The 21,215-nt window shown below is 39.8% G+C and overlaps 1 protein-coding gene across 2 annotated transcripts; it reads right to left on the reverse strand.

Moving 5' to 3' along the window:
- Positions 1-1,150: 1,150 nt before the first annotated feature.
- scxa (scleraxis bHLH transcription factor a) lies at positions 1,151-16,354 on the reverse strand. Of its 2 annotated transcripts, XM_010780220.1 has the most exons (4): positions 16,269-16,354; positions 11,512-12,013; positions 10,920-11,136; positions 1,151-1,840 (listed from the first exon to the last, which is right to left on the reverse strand). In XM_010780220.1, the coding sequence occupies exons 2-4, from the start codon at positions 11,883-11,885 to the stop codon at positions 1,802-1,804; spliced, it is 630 nt and encodes a 209-aa protein (XP_010778522.1). In that variant the 5' UTR covers positions 11,886-12,013; positions 16,269-16,354; the 3' UTR covers positions 1,151-1,801. The 2 variants fall into 2 exon arrangements, with proteins under 2 accessions (XP_010778522.1, XP_010778521.1); XM_010780219.1 differs by lacking the exon at positions 16,269-16,354 and having other exon boundaries at positions 11,512-12,394.
- Positions 16,355-21,215: the final 4,861 nt, after the last annotated feature.

The raw sequence follows: 21,215 nt of genomic DNA on the forward strand, positions 1-21,215 counted from the left end.
AATACTGCTATTATGTGGTTTAAAAAAGCCAAACTAGGACACCGTAGACTGGGTAAAGACTGCCTGAATAGGGCTTAAATCTCTTAAGCCCTTTTTGTAATAAAATCTAATAACTATGAATAAAATTGTAGAAAAATACCATTATTTCTCTCGCATCAGTAATAGTCAACTTTGCTTTCTCTAAAACTTGATATGCTGGTTTTGCTGCCAAAGAGACAGGTAAAATCACTGCATGTGCTATTTTGCTTTCTTTAAAAAATGATTACGAATGACATAACACAGAGAAAACTTGTCTCTAGACAGGAATAACAAAGATTTTGGTCTTTGAGATGTGTTTGTGCGACAATACAAATAAAAAAGAAAGAAGAACATTCCTCTTTGCTAATGCCCTGATCATTTTCCTAGGGAGGGCAGTGGACAGATTTTGAGAAAAGGATTAGAGAAATGCGCACAGAGAAGGATGGAAAGAGTGTAAAAGGTAGTCAGGAAAATAAATAAGACGAACAAGAATGAAGATTAGATGCATTGATAGTTAGAAATGAAAGGGGAAAACGAGTCAAGGAGAGGGTAGGTGGTGCGTGGCTAAACAGGCTGGAAAGCCATCACCAGCCAGACTCTGGCCAGTGGCACTCCAGGGAAAAGAGAGGAAGAGCAGAGGAGGAAAGAGAGAACGAGCATGTGGAAAGGTAAAGGAGAGGACAGCGAGGGGACACGGGCAGATGTCCAAACAGCCGTACCTGCAGATTCCATTCTGCTCCCCTTTCTTTTTTCTTCTTCTTCTTTCCTCTGCTCCTCAATCCCCTCTTGTCCGCCTCATCTTCAAAACCCGGCCCTTCTCTGTCTGGTCTGATCTCTGTGCCCCAGAAGAGAAGAAAGACAGCAAGAAAGGAGAGCGTAGGGAAAGAACGAAAAAGACAGAAAAGTCAAAGTTAGGCTGATGTTAGCTACAGGTTTACTGAAACTGAAACTTATGCTCGCTGCTCTGTTTCTTTTGAGAAGGAAAGTATTTGAGACTTCAATATTTCTCCTCTAAATCCATTTATGGCCAAAATTAATGAAACCCTTTTATTAGTTCAATGGAAACTCTTATATTGGTTGGAGCTGGGCAGGGTTTGAAAAGACAAAAATAACATCAACATGAAATCTAGTCCCAGATATACAAACAATTTATTGGTCATCTTGAGTTATCTTCCAGCATTAGACATTTCCAGAGATGATTATCAGAAATAACCAATACCACAAAATTCCAGCATGGCGTTTTAGGATGCCATAAATTGTGTCATTAGCCAATGTTCTTGCACCTTTATACATTATTTGTAATGAATGTCAATATTGGTTAAATAACATACTTTCATTATATAATGTTATGTCACATAAATATACATTTATATTTCAGTTTACACATTAATAACACACAGAACATAAGAAAGACAAACTTGTTTTCATCAAAAGCTGTGTTTTTCAATCATGTGCCATTAGTTCCTTAGAACAAAGAGTCACGGAGTCTCTGAACAATACAGTAAAAAGTTTCTTATACATGTTGAAATGCAGGTCAGGGTCTTTGATAAGCATGTGAACGACCTTTAAAAGTATTGTTTCAGAAGTGTTTTTGAAAACACCTGACAAAAAGTAAAATGTTCTTGTAAAGTGATATAAAAAGTAAGAAAAAGCTTGGTAAAGTTCCTTGAAAAGTCCTGGAAGTGCTGAAGAAGTCCTTCAAAAGTCTTTCAAATGCATCAAAAGTCTTCAAGTTGCATTAACGTCGCTGCATTTCATCCGTGTGTGGTTTGTGTCTCCATTGTTAACTTCTGATGGCCGACTTCCTGTCTCTGTCTTTGTTCTGGAAAAAAAACAGAGACACCAAAATCAATCTACAGGAATAGTACATCTTAGCAAAGCAATTAGACTAGAAAATAAATGGGGAAAAGGGGTTAGTGGCTTGTTGTAATATATCAACTTTACTGTGGTTGATGAAATAAGTGAACCTTGACTGCACACACATTGTGTACAGTAGTTGATTATAGCCTGAAGAGTGACATCATGAGTCGATGATATGCTTCTCATTTATCTGTGGTATCAGAACAGAGAGAGCTTTTGATTTCCTGGCTGGTGAGGAGACTTTCTCTATCCGGCCAGGAAAAATAACATCACATTTTCCCTCCTCACCTAACCTCTGCTCCGCTCCCTTCTCAGGCCATCTACCGCTCGCTTTTCTAGCTGCAGTCGAGAGATTTCATCGCTGAGTGATATGCAACACGCGCCATCCCGGTCCTAATTACTTTTCAGGGCTGACGTTAGATTTGAAGGCTGTAAAATGATCGTAGGCCTTTAAAACAGGAAGTGTGGTTGATTTTCATGGACAAAAATGTAGAAAAACAACATACTGTATATAAGTAAAAGTACATAAAGGTGCCGGGTGAAAGTTTTGACTAGAGTATGTGTGAGCTTCTCTGCACCCCTGTCCTCCCCTGGCTTTTCTTTCCCCTTCTCATATCGTCTAACTCTCCCCTTCCTCTCATCAGCCGAACACCTGTTACACATTTCCTCCCAGACCGTGCACAAGGTGTAGGTGTTTGGAAAAAATCTGTTTGACTGACATCAACAAAGGTGGGTAGGTTTTTGGAAGGGTATCAGGCGGTAATGCGAGAGTGAGATCATAAGATCTGGACAGGAATCAGTCCTCCCACTGATGGAGGGGAGCCATCCCTCCCCCAGCTGCAGCAGAGGACCACTGCTATCATCTACACATGGAGCATTACCACTCCGTTTGTTCGTTGACTATAAACCACAATGCATTGCAACCACTTGACTTGTTACTAGGTTTTGTACATTTTCATTAACAAATCCACCATATACTGATACAGAACGTACCAGGAAAATTATTCTCGACAATGTACTGTACTTTATAGGTTTTCCTAAAAATCTGCAGAAGCAGGATTCAACAGTTTTATAGTTGTGTTTACATTTTAACTGTTTAGCTAATTACTGGAAAGTCCAAAACTCAAATAAAATAAATATATTAATGTAACTTTTAGGCGATAGTGTATATATATACCCCATCATGCAATACAATAACTAGTTAACAATAGATGGGTTATCACAAGTGCCAAAATCATCAATCACAGACTGCAAAACAAGTTTGATTAAATTAAGGCTGCTGTCTGGATTGCCTAAAATTACTTCAATCCAACGTTTCCATCTGACACATGAAATCGTCTCTCTTAGAAGCGAATGTATTTCACACAGCCTGGGAAACATTCGGCCTCCCCAAGGCATTGTTGTTATTTAGCTTTCTTCAAACACAAACTATAAAACAAACAGCTGTATGAGTGCGGCCGTGCTCTCCGGTGTTTACTGGGAGGTGCCTTGGAACATTGATGGCATTTATCAGTGGAAGTTAAAGTGCTTGAGGCAGGTAAGAAAAAGTGGCAACATGAAATAATCTTAATCAAAAACTTTTCATGCATTACAATTGGATTATTCACCAAATGAGTGGAATTGGTAGGAATCGGCTGGATGTGGAAGCACAGCTGTATCTGGTGAAGGCGGTTCAGCTGGAGTGTTCAGTCAAAACAAGGGGGGGGGCTTTAAAGCTGGCCTGGTAGTCAAAACAACCTCCTGAAGACTAATATGGCATCGTCGGATGACATCCCCGCTCCCTGTTTCTCTATTTCTCCAAACACCCACCCACACACACAGACATACCACTGAGCTCCCGCGGGGGTGATTTGTCCAACGCTAATATGATTACCTGATGATGTTTACTTTAGATGCAATATGATGATATTACCACCCTGGAACAATATTATTGTTTTATCAAGGTGAAAGGAGCTTGTCTAAACTTTAATAAGAGGATAGAAAACTCTCTTCACGGCTTCTTATCAACTCTACAATTCAAACTTTAATACAGTTCTTCCGTAACTCAATCGGGGCTGTTCCTCTACCTATAGCTGCAGATTTTCCACACTTTCTATCCCTCTTTTTTCCTGCGTTAAGCCTTTCTGTCAAATACAAACATCTAATTTAGTCTCTGGCTGCATTAAAAGAAGGATGACTGGTTGGAAAAAATAATTCCACTTGGGTACCGGCCCGACAATCGTATAAGGAGATCGGTATTCATCCATGAAAAGTAATAACTTTAGTTTATCGAGTGAAAATATGTGAATATGTGTCAGTACCCTCAAGTGTCTCATAGAAGCTGTAATTACCCTCATAAATGATCATCGATTAGAGGACCGGAGACATACGTTAAAATGGAGCAATAAATAGCACGTCGGCTTCTGAATTAAGTTAACTAACACACCCAATAAGCCACAGCCTGCCATTATGTGGCTTGGATGCAGCAGACATGTACTTCGTGCTCACTGTGGTTCAGTAATAAGCATCCTCAGGGCTTCTGAAAAACACTTGATTTATCCTAGATTGCCTAATCAGACCAGCGAGCCACACATGCATTTAATAGTCCCCACGTTTTAATAATCTGTCATAATGGCTGTCTTCATTCTGCAGCATTACAAGCAGCACTTAAACATCACTGCTTCGATGAGCACCCTGCAAAAGCCAATATGTCATTAATTCAGTAGATATTGTTCTTAGAAATGGCACAATTAGAACCGTCAATTCTCTGCCTTTCTCTGTTATAGATTTGTTTTAGATTCTGTCTTAGGCTGGCTCAGATTTCCCTAGTTTTGTTTTAATTTGCTCCGTGAGCAATCCTCTCCCTGGAGACCTAATGACAACGGAATGATAGTTTTGCTAATAGATTTTGTTAGTTATCTGACACGACTTCTTCTGTTGGCGTTAAATTAGGATTTAACTGCTTCCATCTGTGCTGAAAATATACAGACAGGTCCATGCATGACTGCACAGTCTCACACACACACACACACCAAACGTGGTTAAGAATATATTTGCCTGCAGAATATTAGCTACCTTTGACGCACCTCATTAGCATAGCTTGATATGAGAAGCAAACAGGCAAAGCTCACACTTATGAGGCACACAACATTAACTCAAGTCAACACTGGCATTATCAGCAAATGAGGGTGATTTAGTTTTCATGTAGGACCTCGAAACGTCTACTTCAGGCACACAAGTGACGCAATGCTTTTTTCCAGTGAAAACAGACTAATAACCAAAGGACTGTGAAAACCACAGTCATTAGGGTGCTGCTGCACACGTCTTAGTCCTGTATTTAAGCTCTCTTAAGGTGCACGCTTCATTTGATCTCTATAAGGGCGCAAAGTGTAGTTTCAGCACAGTCTAAAACCAACTGTCTAAACTGCAGGATAAATAGCCAAGTTGATTATAATGTTGAGTCGCTGGCTATTTATCTGCCTCTGCTTCTCTCCTTCTCCATCACTCTTTCCACAACTTCCTACACACCATTAGTACAGAACGTGTTGAAAGCACAGTCGTGATAAAGCGCTATTTAAGTGAGTAATCATACATGAGGTTTTTTTTTGTGTTGTAGTGTCTAGAAAGAAGCAAAGACTTGCCGTCTGGCTGAAAAGAAAAAAAGCATTGGAGGTAGAATGAAATGGTTTTGATAAAAATCTCAGTGAGTGTGGTGCACTGTATGTGAGCGTGTCAGTGTTTATATGGTGTGTGTATGTGTCATATGTGTGAGTGTGTGTAAGCAGCGAGGGCGTTTCACAGAGAGTGGTTTCCAGGCTTCTTTAACATCACCATCAAAGCCCAACGTCAATGTGTTTCTAATAGCGGCAGCTGAATTAAACACTGGCTGTACAGGCCTCAGCAGAGGATAAATCATTTACAGAACAATTAGCTCATTTGTTGCTCCGCTCTGCACTGCCAATGACTTCCAGACACTGAAAGCAAGCCAGCGAGTTTGTGTGTGTGTGTGTGGGTGTAGGTGTGCAAGTTTGTGTGTGTATGCACATAGACTTAAATATCTCATTTTATGTCACTCAAATTCGTTTAAAAAAAACAAAAAAAACACAGGCTCACACTTTCTTTGTGATCAACACGCTTTTCCACATTCACACACACTTAAATAGAGATAAGTCAGTTTCCAATTGTACAGTTTGACTGCCACTGTCTCTCCATACACCCAGCTTTCCAACCACCCACACAAATCATCACATAAAAGTTTTACTGTGGCCCAGATGTAAATTAGAACTGATTCATCATGTATGTTTGCTGTTTGGCTAAATCTACACGTTTCTTTTTAATTTCTCGAAATTCCAATTAAATAAGATTCCTTCAAGTTCAGGGTTGTGCCTTAAAACGCTCGTAAACTCTACTAAACGTAACCATCTCAAAGCAACAATGGTCTATTTACGGCAACCGCACTATAAGTATCATAGCAGTTTTATTTTTTTCCAGATTCTTATTCGGTTTCCAAACTTATAAAGTCTCTTTTAATTTGTCAAAGAAGCTTTTAAAATGTTTATATATTGGAAAATGTTTGCGCTTGTCATATCCAACTTTTAAAGGAAAAAGCTCAACATGATTGCTGTTACTGGCAGATGAATCTCAGTTTCTGTTTACGTTTGCCATTGAATTGAGTTGACCCTCTCACTGTTTCGTGCCAAACTAAATAACTCACAGTTGCAGACGAAGCCGTAAAAATGCTTCAAGCACAATCGACTAAGGACAACAAAGCAGACAGATTAACACTTTTAAAAAAAGCATTATTGTTTTCCTTTTGTATTTAGGAATTACTGAATAAACACCATCTTAATATCGTTTTGAATACTGCTCATATGCTGGCTTCACCTATAGCCTGGATAAATTAAGTAGAGCTGCGTATTCTCAGCTGCATTTTAAGGTCATTTAACATGTGGCAGATAAACTGGAGATAATAACACGCAGTGATTAAAGCGGCAGTGATCGTGCAGGTTTGCTGCTGTAGGATGAATCCCGGCACCTGACAGGTCGCTGACCATTTGAAGCAGAGAGGCCTTGAACAGGACATCTGCATCAATCAAGCCGACAGCGCAGGGATTTAAGGATCCCCTTGCTCCATCCTCAACTCTGCACATCTCATTTACAGATGTACAGCCATCAGGAGTATCCCGTATTTTTGAACTTCATTTATCAAAGGCATCAGTATGTGAAGGCTGCGCTCCGGTGTGTCCGTGCCTAACGGCTGGTGCTCCACCCCAAAGCAGTTTTTTGGAAAAAATCAAAAATGTCTCAGGATATATGTGAGCGGCAAAGGAATAGCTTGGCTACTGGTCAAAAGATACTGAAAGGAAATTACTTAAGTGTTTAGCAGTTGTGTGGAGGAATAGATTTGCACTAGGATCTATGATAATTGCAATCAGCAACACAGATTTTCCAAAAGTCTTACTGGGAAAGAAAGAACACCTATGTATTTCTTTGCTTTAGGCTCATGCTAAGAAGATCTTCACTGTTCTCTAATTACCTCTCAACATCTCAAGAAACAGTGTCACTGTCAAAAGAAAACCAAGCATTGTGTTTCTGGACTGTTCAGATACACTGACTGATATAGCTCATTTACAGGTAGAGGTTGAAGCAAATACTTCTTAACTTCCCAAGATTAATAGACCATTAAAAAGCCATTGGATTACATGAAAAGGTTTCATGTAAATGTAGGCAGTCGTTGTTTTTGTTATCCTGGTGATAAACACACATACAATCCAAGAACCGAAAACGTAACCCCTTAGGAAATAAATCATACGTCCTTCGTCTAAATCTCTCTGAATCATGTGCGTAAAGTGACACAGATGATGAAATCACATTAGCATTCCACTGAATATGTAAGCTGCAATAGTTAAGCTCTCTCCATGCAGTAGTCATTTCTAACAAGTATGTTTGTTTTGAAACAGTTATACTGTATACATACATAATAAGAGGAAATGAGTGTACACTTTTCTCACTTTCACCCTCTTCCACATTGGAAATGAGCATAATTGAAGCAGCTGCTCTAAGCAGAGCTGACAGCTGTGATGAACCTCAGTGACCATAAAAACATACAAAGAGAGAACTCAGGACACAAAGTTTTTTGTCCTCGATTTGTCTCGTTTTACCTCCACAATCGTTTCCTCTCTGCAATCACCAGCACTGATTCTGCCCTTTAGCCCACTTAAACACTGTACAGCCACTTTTCCAGGGAAAATTAAATTCTCTCAGGTCCTGCCAATCAGAGTTAACCATTCATATTCCAGGTGAAAGGAGAAGTCTGGTGAAATTCTATATCTTTGTTGTTGGAGCAAAACCAACAATGAATGAGTGATACCTGATATAGTTAGTTAGTCCTGTTAGAATTATTGTTTAAAAACTATGAAAAACATCAATAATGCTGCATTCATGCAAATTAAAACAGTGGGACAAAAATAGTTCCCAATTGGAAAAACTCACATTGACACCTCAGAAATTTGGCAAAACATTTTGGTAGAGTTCTTGCTGAGTTGACATCAGAAACCTGGTGGATAATCTCATGTAATTTCTAATATGTTTTCAGGTTGAATCCAAGTTGCAGTTAACATACATTGACCACATATTCTTTTAAGTGTCCATATTGTTTCCACATTATGAATTATAGATCATTACCGCTCTGAATTCCTAAAAATGACTTTCCATTTCAGGCTATGGGCCCCCTAAATAGATAGTAAATGCACCAAAGGCCACACTGCTGCACTGGCTGACGTTTACTTTCATTGTGATCCGCACTGTAGTTCATTTTGAATCTATTTCACATAAACCATCTTGCTGCTGTGAAGTCTAACTAGGGCACCACATGTGTATTAGTCCACCGCTGAAACAGTCCCCAACAAGTCATTCTTTAGTCCTGTTTAAGACACATCTTCTGAAAAATACAGTTTCCAGGATAGAGTTTTTTACGAAGCCATTGAAAACAAAACATATACTACACTTATGTGTCAGCTGTATCCAGCAGGGAGGATTATTATTTGAAGTGATACAGTGAAATAAAGTTCATTTGAATGTACACTAGGACTAAGTTAACATTTCTTTGCACATTATATATTTCCCAAACTCATTGCATTTCTCCTTTTCTGTGCTTGACGTTAACTTATTTAGGTAAACAAATGGAGGGATAATCAAGATTCACCTCAGCACCACACTACATTAAAACATTTAAAGTGTGAAGAATAGTGCGGTATTACTGAGGTAATGAGAAACAGTGACAGACTTTTGACACGAGAACGTTTCCAAATAGTTTTTTTTACCCAGCATGCATTTGCAGGTCAGTCATGCCGATCTGCAGCAGTGAGTTGACAGCAGCAGATAGTATTAAAGCTCCTACTGACAGCTCTGACCTCCACCCGGCTGATCGATACGCAGAGAACTTTAGGGAGGGGTGGGAGACAAGAGTCGAGGAGGAAAAACTGGAACAGAATGGAAAGGACGAAGAGAATAACAATAAAGAATTACGGATGAATTGAAGCGAGAAAAGAAAAGAGAGTAAGACTGATTTCAGGCTGGTTATCTCCCAGCCGAGGGTGTCTGGGTTTCAGACGCTGAGGACGTCTTGGCTTTCACTCACAAAGGTTCAGAGGGGGGGCGGGGGGAGACGCACACTGCTGAGACTCAGGTTATCCCCCAGCTAAAGGGTCTCTGGGTTTAGACACTGAGGAGGGTATTAGCTTTCACACACTGCTGGGGTAACGGGGGAGTCTGCCAGATGTCAGCTCCTTACCCATAAATCCTACTAAATGGGCAGCCGCTAGGTTAGAGGAGGGGGGGTGGTGGAGTGGACGTCACCTCTCTATCATCTCCTGCACAGACAGCCTGTGTTTGTTGAAGACAGGACTGCAGTCGTTTCATTTCATACAGCTGATAGGAATTATTCATTCCCTGTTATTCCTCATCAGACTGACAATTTTTTATGCTGATGGTGTCCTTGATTATGTCCATTTCCTGTGTGGAATCAATCAAATTTTTGTTTAAATATAGGAAGTTCTCCTTTTCTATATTTCTATCAAGGCGTAGATTGACAGTGCAGCAGGCATCTGACTCATAGTACATTTTCAATTTTTTTTAATTGTACCGTCCACCTAAAATGAATGTTTTTGTGATTTTTTTAAGCCGTTTATTCCTACGGCTTTGTCATTGCTTTGCGTGAATCTTCTTGACACTTGCAAATATAATATTTGCAAGTATATAATATAAATATATATTTTTTTTTATGTGATATCCATATTCAATGGCACAAGGTTTTGGCTAGTTACAAATCTCAGTTCAGTTTTTCAGCATTTATAATTAAAGCCTCCTTATTTTCAATCTGACGTCAATACATTCTTGAAATTATACACATGGTTTTGGACGGATTATACGGGCTCCCAGTCATAAATCTCCCTCGCTGCATAAATGATCTTGTAAACTTTAAAATTCATATTTATAAAAAAGAAAGAAAATAACAGCAATTGTGATTTTAAACTGCTTCGTACGTAACCGTGAAAAAGGCAAAAACAATCACCTCGACCAAAGTGTCCACTGAGTGTCAGAAAGCACCTTGAACTTTAGAACCACCTGTTCGGGTGAAACCAACGCCCAACAGGACAATGATATGCAGTCCTTCACCCCAAAAGAGGACTTTAAAGAGGTTCTGCTTTTAATGTCCCTCAGGGCCAATCTGGTTTATAGGCTCAGTCACTGATCTCAGGTCAGCTTTAAACACCAAATTGACCCTAAAGCACTGCACGGTTTCCCCAAAAAAAAAGCTTCACTCTACTGAGGGGCCCGATTACTCTTTACTCTAATATTTTTTTATTCTGCTAAAAAGCATTTCAAGTGCTTTGTTTAAAGTGTTTGAAAATAACTAATACAATTTAATATTATAATAGTTTGTATGAGAGTTTAAGTCACTGAAAAATTTCAAATATTGTTATCATCTTTGTATGATAATTATAAGACAGTTTTGTTAATTTGATCTTTAATATTTGTATTTATAATTAGTATCTGCTCACCATTTTCCTCTGGTTGCTGAGGCAGAAAGTACAGATGTGTTTTGGCTGAGCTGATTGGTCAGATCCTCGGCTGGGGGAGGAGTTAACGTGGAAGAACGGCGGTGAGGGAGTGTGGCACGGCTGTCCATCAATAAGCCCCTCGCCCATGAGTAAGACGGTCCCCAGGTGACTGATGTAGCTGCTAGCCAGACGCAGCGTCTCGATCTTTGACAGCTTCCTAATCATCAATATAAAAAAGACATTTCGGTTATTAACTATAACATTACATTTTTTTTAAAGTGTACAATAATTAAAAAAAGAAATAATGCATTACAGTATTTCAAAAATAATGGGAAACTAGTGATGCTGGAGTGAGATGTGTGAGATGGTACTTCCTGGACACAAACTCTTTGACACATATATTATAGGTAATATTCTCTTGTCATAAATGCAGTGCTGCCTCAATTACAGAACAGGCTTTTCCCAACAATAATGAAATAGGGCTTACATTGAAATGCTTTCCAGAACTACATCAGGGACTATTTATTTTTGTTTCAAGATGGAATAGATTAAAATATCAGACAAAAATCTCCTGACTCATGTTGCTCAGTACCTGTCTGCAGGCTCGGTGGGGATGAGTGTGCGCAGCGCTGTGAATGCCGTGTTGACAGAATTGGTGCGATCCCTCTCCCGTGCGTTGGCTGCAGTCCTCTGGCGACCCTCCCCAAGGGGGGGAGACCCCGGGGGGATGAGCCTCCCCATCATGGCCTCTACATCTACCGCTCCGATTCCCCCACACAGCTTCCTCTTCCTGTTCACCTTGATGTGAAAGGCAGATGGCGAAGAGGACAGGCGGTAGTTGGAGGAACGCTCCTCAGATCCCGACCCTTCGCTCCCGTTCTCTTCGTCGTCTTCGGAGAGGAGGGCGATGTCGCCGTACAGGAAGCGGCCCGCGGGAGGCGCACTGCGCAGCATGGCGAATGTCATTTTCTCAGAAACAACGCTCGGTCGGCTACCGGTCAATCCTCGAGACACTTGTTGAGGTTCAAGTTGTGGCGTTTGTTATCGGAAGTTGCTTGGCAAATGTTCTGTTGATGCTGCTTACCCTTGCTTCTCTGCAAAATGAGTTTAGCCAGGTGATTCAGATGTATTGGTTTATAAGGTCAGCGAGTTGATCCTTAGTCAGTGGTCAAGAGCAGCTTTACGTCAGAGCGGCAGTTTTCTCCCTTGGTTTATACAAAAATAACTTCACATACCAAATGTCAGTTCTTAGTTCTGTAAATCCTGAGGAAGAAATGATACGTTCAAGTCAAATGGTTGCTGATTTTGTCCTCTTTTTCTTCTTTAACCCCCTTTCTTGGTCCTTTGTTTCTATATCTGTCTGTGTCAATCCCAATGGCAAAGAACTACTCCCAGTCTGTGGCAGCAGTTTTACCGTCTCTTGCTCTCTATTGGCCTCTCTCTCCAAGTCCTTCTCTGTCCCTGCCTCTTTGCTCCACGTGTGCCTGTTGTCTGAGTGTTTCCGTCTGCCCCTGGTCTTATAGCTAGTGGGAGGGCCGGAGGACTCCTCTGCTCCTCCCTCTGAGTGCTGAGGGTCCCTGGGCTGCTGTCTAGAAGCAGGCCAGAGAGACCGGAGGAAAGAGGCTAACCATCAGCAGGAGTTTGTTTTGGCTGCACGATGATTTGTTTCAGGGGGAATCGACACTAAAACAGAACTTGCATCATCCTTTTGCTCAGGGGGTTTGGAGACCATAGTGACCACAAAGACTTTTAAAACATATTTTCCTATTAGTATGAATATTATATACATTACATTTCTTGGAAGGCAACTAAAAATGGAAAATAAACTTCCTCTTTCTGTCATCTGACAATAGTAATAGAGTTATAATACTTGAATGTGCTGTCATCAATATCAAACGTCCCAACCAAAGAAGTTTTTTAAAATATTCTTTCTGCAAAGACAAAAGACAAGAAACTTATTGAACTTGGCTTGAGGTCAATTGCTCGCATAAACTAAAATTATCCAATATACTGTAATTCCGTAATCCAAACATGTTTTTCTAGCAAACAGTCTTGTCCAAACTTTTTTCTGGACTCCTCAGACTTATTAGAGTATAGGAGCATATTCATGACACAAAGGTTTGAGAGCACAAAATAAAAGCTGACGCGATCTTGTCTACAATTAAATAATTTCGACATTCGCTCTCTGATTTCTACAGCTGTTTTAGAAGCTTCGGAGCACTTGAGGTCACAAAAGGTCGCAATAGGTCCCTCGCCAACAATCTTTGACAAGCGAGCTGCAGCAGAACACACACACATCTGGAGGGACAGAGGTCTGCATAATCTGTTGATCCAACTGATCCCCTTATCGCCGTCTGATTTATTCAAGCAGTGTGTCGGATTGGCACCACGCCTATTCTAAAAATGCTGTAATTCTCGATTCAGCCACAGCCTATAACAAATTATTGAAATCATTACAAATAATTAAAATGAATGAGATTTCAATACTTCTCACTTAACAAACTGAATTTGACTTTAGTCTTCAGTTGTCAATATACTTCCATAACAGAGCAGACTCCCACCAAGAGGTGAGACTGGGACTCTGGTTTGCACGATCGGATGTTTTGTTAAACTACTTTCTTGACAGCAAGAAGCTGAGAAGCTTGATTAGTGTAGAAAGAGTTTGCCTCCATGTGTCTTATTTTCTTCCCTGGGCCTCCACGTCTGGGCCGTGTTTGTCCCTGGACAGCAGGCGGCGTGGCGGGCAGCCGCAGCGTTAGATGGTTCAGTCTGGGCTTGTGGTTAGAGCAGAGAACCGAGTTCATTCAGCCATGGCTGAAGACTTTTATCTGTACAAGCTGTGACGCTGGAGGGTCTGCAAGTCGTTTGCCCTCAAGGGATTCAGACTTTTGGGTGGAGTGTTTTGGTGATGAAGGGGAGGCTCAGGGGTTTATAGTAGGGGAGCTGCTACTTTACTCACTAACACTCCCTTTAACAATCTGTCTTCTTCTTGAAGAGAAGAAAAGACGAGAACAGACAGCGAAGGGAGCAAAGACAGAGGGGGAATAAAAAAAAAAAAAGGAGTGGGAGAAAACTAATGAAAGACAGAAGAGATTGAAAGAGATCCATCTATCTAGCTACAAATACAGATGCAATACGTGTACAAAAGGCATAGAGGTGATGTAGCAGTTTGGAACATTCTCCCTCTGATTTGACCAAAGCTATTGCACAGCCTTTATCAAACTTTAATCTGCTTTGGGGTCTTTGGGGTTTTATTAGCCATGATTGTGCAACTTAACTCTTCCATGGAACTGGCTGACCTTATCGTTTTGTTTCCTGCTTCAACTGTGCAGTGGTTAAAGGTTGACAACCTATGTAAAACTCAACTATGAAGTGTGTAATCCTCAGTAGTGCATTATTGAAAACCCTAAACCCAACTGCCATTTCTGGTATGCCTCTTTTGTGTAGATTGGCAACTGTAAACTGCTGCTGAAAACTAATAGCACAATGAATAATCTGTCAGAGTTGCACAATGTTACAGTCAGCATTCATCACTCTTCTCTCTCCTTCCTTACTTTCTGTTTCTATCTCTACCCTTCAATCACAGTCGTAGTTTTTATGCTGTGGTATTGACTGTATGAAGTGAGGCCAGTGCTGGTTTCAGTGGTGGATTACTGTTCATACATGAAGTGCTGGGAGCAGTCAGGACTCAGGATGGAGGTATACTGAATGTTTCCTATAATATAACAAGATAAACCAGGAAGCATTACTGTACAGTAGGTGTTGGCACTCTATAACCCCCTCAACCCAATCAAACTAAAGCTGCATTCAATAATCACCATTTGGTTTTGGTAATCGCGTCGCCATACTGGACATCCAAATTTACAATACATTGCCTTCACTAGAAAACAACTGCTATAAAACTTACGGACCAAGAATGAAATGGAAAACTCACATTTTATAGTTTGTTTTATAGTTTTCCACTCTCCTGCAGTTCTCATTGGACACATCCGGTCACTCGATATCAAATGTGTTTGAAAAAAAAAGTCGCCTGGCCGTCAACTCTGAACATCTGAGACGCAGACTGCATCTACATTACCTCAAGTCACTCACAAAAGAGCCATGCCTTCATGCAACCGGTGCCCTCTGCAGTGACCTCTACTGTAGATCAGATTCCCACACCTGGGCTCCACCTCAGTTAGTGTACCAGATTCAACAGCCCATATCACTGCTGTTACAGTAGTGTTACATTTGAAAATAACAAAAACCTGAATCAAAGCGTACCCAAAATAACAAAATCACAGAAGAAAAACAAACGTTGTCTTTTGAGCACCAACACTGCAAAAAAATCCTGCCAGCATGTTGTAAACAAAGGGGTTTGGTTCTGTGGTGAGATTCAGCAGAAAAGTCTGGGACATCCTCTGATGCTCTGCTCAGCTTGGAGTGTAAAGAGTTAAGGTAGAGTCAGCGATTCTGGAGAAAAGAAAATGTGTTTATATTTGAACTCAAAACCTAAACAATTTCCCCCCTTTAGATTATACCATCCCTCTCATATCCATGGCCTTTACCCAGTCCTACGCACAAAGGCAGCACACATTTATTTTGTGCAACCTTTTGTTTCCGATAAAAGGAAAGTTGAAAATGATAAATATATTTTATGATATTATAGTATATTTTTATTACACTTTTAATATTGATATAAAGAAGAGAATGGCAACAACACGTAGATTCAAACCTAGATACCCGATTAATGACTGTGTTTAGACTGGCTGTACATATATTCGTGAGGGCCCACTCTGGAGGAGGGTTTCCAAACCATTCCCTCACTGTGGTCCGTCATTACATGCATTAGCATGATCTTCCTCTCATTTGCATCTCCCAGGAGTTTGTGGCTGGTCTAACACAGTATCCATTTCTCTCTGAATTGTGGCCCGCAGGCCAGAAAACATTTGACTGAGTATAATGTAGACATTATGTCTTTTCATAATCACACATGGCTGCATTTCGCCAGAAGAATGTTGTTTGAAAAGGAAATACATTACAGCACAGTAATGGTTACATTTGCATAAAACTACATAAAGTGTTGACCTAAGTCCACTGCACAGATTCTGGATTTTACATTTATAACCATGCTTGTTGTGCCTTACATAGAGAACACTGGTTGTCAGTTAGACACTTTTATGAAGCTTCTACTTAATATGAATCTAAAATATTAAATCTAAATGTTTAAACCAAACCCACACACCCTTGCTAAAAAGTTTTCCAATTTGAACAACACCATTTACCTTTACGTGATAAAAGCAATCAAAACATATCTCAAAAATATGCCTTAAATTCGACCTTTCTGTGTCGTCTTGTTTGCTATCTTACCTGTTGTTGTATGACAGATGAAAGTGTCTGTGAATTTCAGATGTCTCTAAGAACCACAAGGCTTCACCGAGAGGAAGAGACGTCTGCACTCCCGTCACTGAGGCTAACAGTAAGCTAGCTGCTGAAAGTAAGTAGGCATACGTCCGAGCTGGAAACTGCTGCTTGTTCATTACTCTATAACAGAGGTGGGGACTCGAGTCACATGGCTTGACTCGAGTCGCATATTTTTTGACTTGAGACTTGCTTGACTAACATTGATAAAAGACTTGACTTGACTTTGACTTGGTATTCATGACTTGAGACTTGACTTAAGCTTGAGATAGATGACTTGAAAGGACTTGACTGTTTAAAATGAAATATTTGCGTTTGTTTTGGTAGTGAGATATTACGTTTAGTTTTTTTCGGAAAAAACGTGATTATAGCGCCATGCGCAAACCTGGCAACCCACTAGAAGACAGGAGTCTCAGCTAACATGGCAGCGGCTGGCTTTACTCCACAAATAGTCAAGTTTGGATTACAGGATTATGTCGTCGATGACGGTAATAAGAAGAGAACAGCGGTATGCAGGGTCTGCAGCATAAAGATCAGTGACACGACCACCACAACATCCAACTTTATTCGTCACTACAAAAAAAAACACAGAGAAAGGTGCGTGCATGTGTTGTGTTAGCTACGTTAGACTTGGTTTCAAATCGATTAAAAACGGCAAATGAACACTAGAACCGCCAAGGGATTCATTTTGACTAACCCTGATACTGACGGGCTGTAAGACGAGAGAGAGAGAGAGGGAAAGAGATGCCTTGTTTATTTCCCCTGTGTTATTATCAGAAGTTACTGTAAACTTTTGAATAATGTAGTTCATCTACTTTTAGTAGTTTGTTTAAATGTTTTTATTATGTTGTTTTTGTTTGTAGAAGTGCATCATTCCTTGATTTATTGTAAAATGAATCTGAACTTTTTGATCTGTTATGATGATAAACTGAAACCATTTCTAAATTAACCCAATTAAGTGAGTTTTAAATCGTCCTGCTTAGTTTATAAGGAAATTATGAAGAGGAACACCACAGTGACTTGGGACTTGCTTGATACATGTAGGTCAAGACTTGAGACTTGCTCATGACTTGCACATGTAGGACTTACTCCCACCTCTGCCAGATTCTACAGATGGCAGTCCGCGAGGTGGAACATACAAAACGGTAAGTAAAAAAGACGTGCACCGGGACGGTTTCCCAGGGAAAACTTAAAATATTAATGAAACAATCTATCTCCTGTTAAGCCCCAAAGACCCCTCGGCGGGCTTTTTTTTTTTTTTCAAGACACTGTGTTCAGGGCAAGTTACTTTAAAAATTACTAGTAATAGTTAATAGTACTGCTCTCAAACAAAGAACTAGTTACTTATTAGTTACTTAATTATAAAAGAACTAGTTACAAGTTACTTTTACTTAAAAATAATAACAATACAAATACAAGTTGTTGTGTTGTTCCCTGTGGCACAGTAAGAGAAAAGCAACTCCCCATCATTGTAAGCAATTACCATTATGAAATGTAGTGAAACAATAAACATAAAGATTTGTTTTAGACATTTTGACAAGGCATCTTTAATTGTAGCCTCAACAATCAAGTTCTAAGTAGGCACTTGTAGTGCGAATATGAAATAAAATAAAAACAACTACACTCTTTTGGCAGTGCACAACATTAACAACAACTACACTATTTGGTAGTGTAACAATCTAAAACAAGAACTGTACTCTTTTGCCCCCCCAGTTAACAAATTAATAATAATAAACGGTCAGACTGACACTGAAGACAACAAACTATTTTCAGCCTCCAAAACAAACCTAACAGTGAAATAAAATTTACCTCAACATCTGGGCCCATTTAGCATACACAAAATCAATAATGGTGGATAAACTAAGAAGAGGGCTTTCAGCCTATATAGTAATCTCCAAGTTGTAAATGCGCTGCTGTTCTCGCTGATACTTGCATCTGCCATTGTGTGTGTGTGTGCTGGTGGGGCGTTGCAGTGTATGTGTGTGTTGTTAGCAAGTGTTTTGTGTGTCTGGTGTATTTTCACCATAAGGCAAGCCCCCAACTCTGTCCTTGATTGGCTACCTGAATGATTACTCCCTGCATTTAACCAATCATCACTCCTCTCTGGTCACTTTCCTTTTCCATGTACTGGAGGACATCACGTATTCCGCCTGTTAGTTACAATCCGCAGGGAGATTTGGAGTTCAGTTGGTCACAACGCAGTACGCACCCACTTAAATCACAGTAAATATAAACGTTACGATGAATAGTAACTAGTACGTTATAGTTACCGCAAAAGCGCTCTTGTTACAGTAACGCATTAGTCACCGAACCACCTGTCTACGCGCTTTTCACTCTCTTAAGAACTATTAATATGATTATACAAGATTAACCGGAGAATCTCACGAGCTGATCAAACCATTTTACAACACAATCCTCAAATAAAGCACCTAAATGACCCTCAAACACACACTCCGCTAACGCACTTTGGCCACAGATCAAGATAAAAGATACCTTCATTACTATCGTACGCTCGACTCAAAGATACTCGATTAAGCCTTCGCTTACCTATACGCAAGTTAATAGACTGAGCGCACATCCAGACACTCGCGCCAGGGGAAAGCAAACACACACACACACAAAACACTTTACGAGCCTTTACGGGAGAATAACACATAAGCACTCTGATCAAGACGAATGTTCAATGCATTAGAAAACGACGGACATGATGGTAATCATGTATGATAATGTGCCTGTCGCTTTGAATATATTAATAATATCAAAAAAATAAACATTTTTAGGTAAAAATCGAGAGTAAATGTTAGCTGCTAATGGTACCACCAGAGTATCGCAGCTTCCGGTTTGGCTATGCATCATTCTCACACACACAACATGACAAATAAGAATCCCCTATACGAATATCCATAATGAGCTGACGTTAGAAGAGATGTATCACATCAACCCGGGGCGCCAGACACACAATACCCAAATTGTTTTTAGTGTGCAAATCATCTGGATATTATACACTTGTTTTAGCATCAATCTGAATACAGGGTATTTCTATATTGTAGTTTGGATTCCAGTATTTTAAGTATAACATTCCATACATCAAGGGTGATATAACACTATAAGTAATTTTTGTTGTTGTTGAAGGACACAATCATTTTTTACATACGTTTCAAATCAATTTATTAAAACATAAAATTAAGACTGACAATCTACATCCAAACTCACCAAAAGTAAAAGACTAAAGAATAATTATAAAACCCTCTTTAAGAGTGATATGGTCCATTTTGTTCTGGATACATTTTCGAACATAACCTGAAAAATCAGGCTCTGGCTTAACAGGCTTAAAACCATAGGACTGTATATATAAAGAGAAAAAAACAGACGTCCAACCATAGTTGCAGAGTTGCGGAAGCTCTTATAGGCGTCGGCCACTAACGGCTTCAGACAATGTGACGTCAGAGTTCAAACTCCACCTAAACATCCAGCTTGCCCTCCAAATAAGGGCAAAGAGAGCGGACGCCGAGGCGGACCTNATACAGACACACAAGGACATAATATGACTGCTAAAAACACTCACCCATAAGTTACGTTTTTGTTTACTGTTTGGAAGTCTCAAATATGCACTCTAAATCCATATCAATAGCGATGTATCACACAAATAGCTCTCTTCCTTATTATTGTGTAACGTTAACTATAATATACTAGCTTGAACTCCAAAAAAGATATCCTCATTCCACCACCTCCACCCACTACAATCACACGCCCCAATGTTATATTTAACTAATATTTAACTCCCTCCACCCCGGATAAAAGCACGTTAAGAAGCCCCTTTTCTCTAATTCCACAATGTTGGGTTGAAATAACATTAGGAGAACGGATTAATAGGCTGTTCATGGTTAACGTGTGTTGCTAACTTTATCCGGTATCCTAGCCTAATCTGTTATCTGTAAACATTCCCTAAATGTATTGATTTAGGGATAATCCACTAACATCCTTTAATACACATGTTAATTTGACCCGCCATTGCTGTAAAAAAACAGGTCCATTGGAGTGAACGGAGATGTCGTAACTCTTCTATTATATGGCTCTGATAGATACATGTGAGCTAATTAGAGCTGGAGTTGTTTAACTCACCCTCCCTCACAGGTGCAACGAAACAGAAGGCCCAGAGAGACGTTAATCTGGCTCGACTCTTACACATCAGAGTACTAATTATGGATGTTTGGTGAACACAGTACACCTGTGTGGGTGTGTTCAAATGGTACAGTTGTTAACAGTACTTGTGATGGGCATTACAACTATTTGAATGGCTCTGTTCCTGTTTTTTAAGTCATGTTTAAAAAAGGTAGTTAATTAGCATATCATATGTTGTGCTGGTCAACAGAGCTTTCTTCTCGACCCCTCTCTCTCTCTCTGTTTGCTTGTATGTACATACTGTATGTCTCTCTGCTTATGGCTGTATTTTGGCATTTGTCCGTTTCAAAGAACCATTTATAAAAATGGGTAGGCTATGTAACATCATTCTTTATTTACACATCCAGCAGATAGAGAGCACAAAAAATGCTGCTTTGAAAGCGTTGAGACTGAACCAAACAATTCGGACACCAAAATATTCACTGTATGGCTAACAATAATGCTCGCCCATTTGCCGAGGAAAATGTAAATGCTTCGTCTTACAGGTAAATCTTGCTAATGATTTGCTCGATTGGTCAACAAAAATAATCAATCTATATTTGAGTTGGTGTGCAAGCAAGCATTTTGGTTATCCTGGAAACAGGAGTTTCATTTTGTGTTTGAGGATGTAGGTAAAACTACTAATATGTATTAGACCGTTTTTTTCTCTTTTTTCCTTATGTAACATTGAAAAGAGTATATTAAATATAGCAGCTTTAAAATAAGTCACCTAGA

This window comes from Notothenia coriiceps, unplaced genomic scaffold, assembly GCF_000735185.1.
Source record: "Notothenia coriiceps isolate Sejong01 unplaced genomic scaffold, NC01 NC01_scaffold00021499, whole genome shotgun sequence".
Lineage (NCBI taxonomy): Eukaryota > Metazoa > Chordata > Actinopteri > Perciformes > Nototheniidae > Notothenia > Notothenia coriiceps.

Coding starts and splice junctions, on each gene's coding strand:
- scxa (XM_010780220.1), bottom strand. CDS start 11,885: ATGACATTCGCCATGCTGCGCAGTGCGCCTCCCGCGGGCCGCTTCCTG. Junction 11,137..11,511: donor CCCACCGAGCCTGCAGACAG/GTACTGAGCAAC, acceptor ATTGATGATTAG/GAAGCTGTCAAAGATCGAGA. Junction 1,841..10,919: donor TCAGCAACCAGAGGAAAATG/GTGAGCAGATAC, acceptor TTTTTTTTCCAG/AACAAAGACAGAGACAGGAA.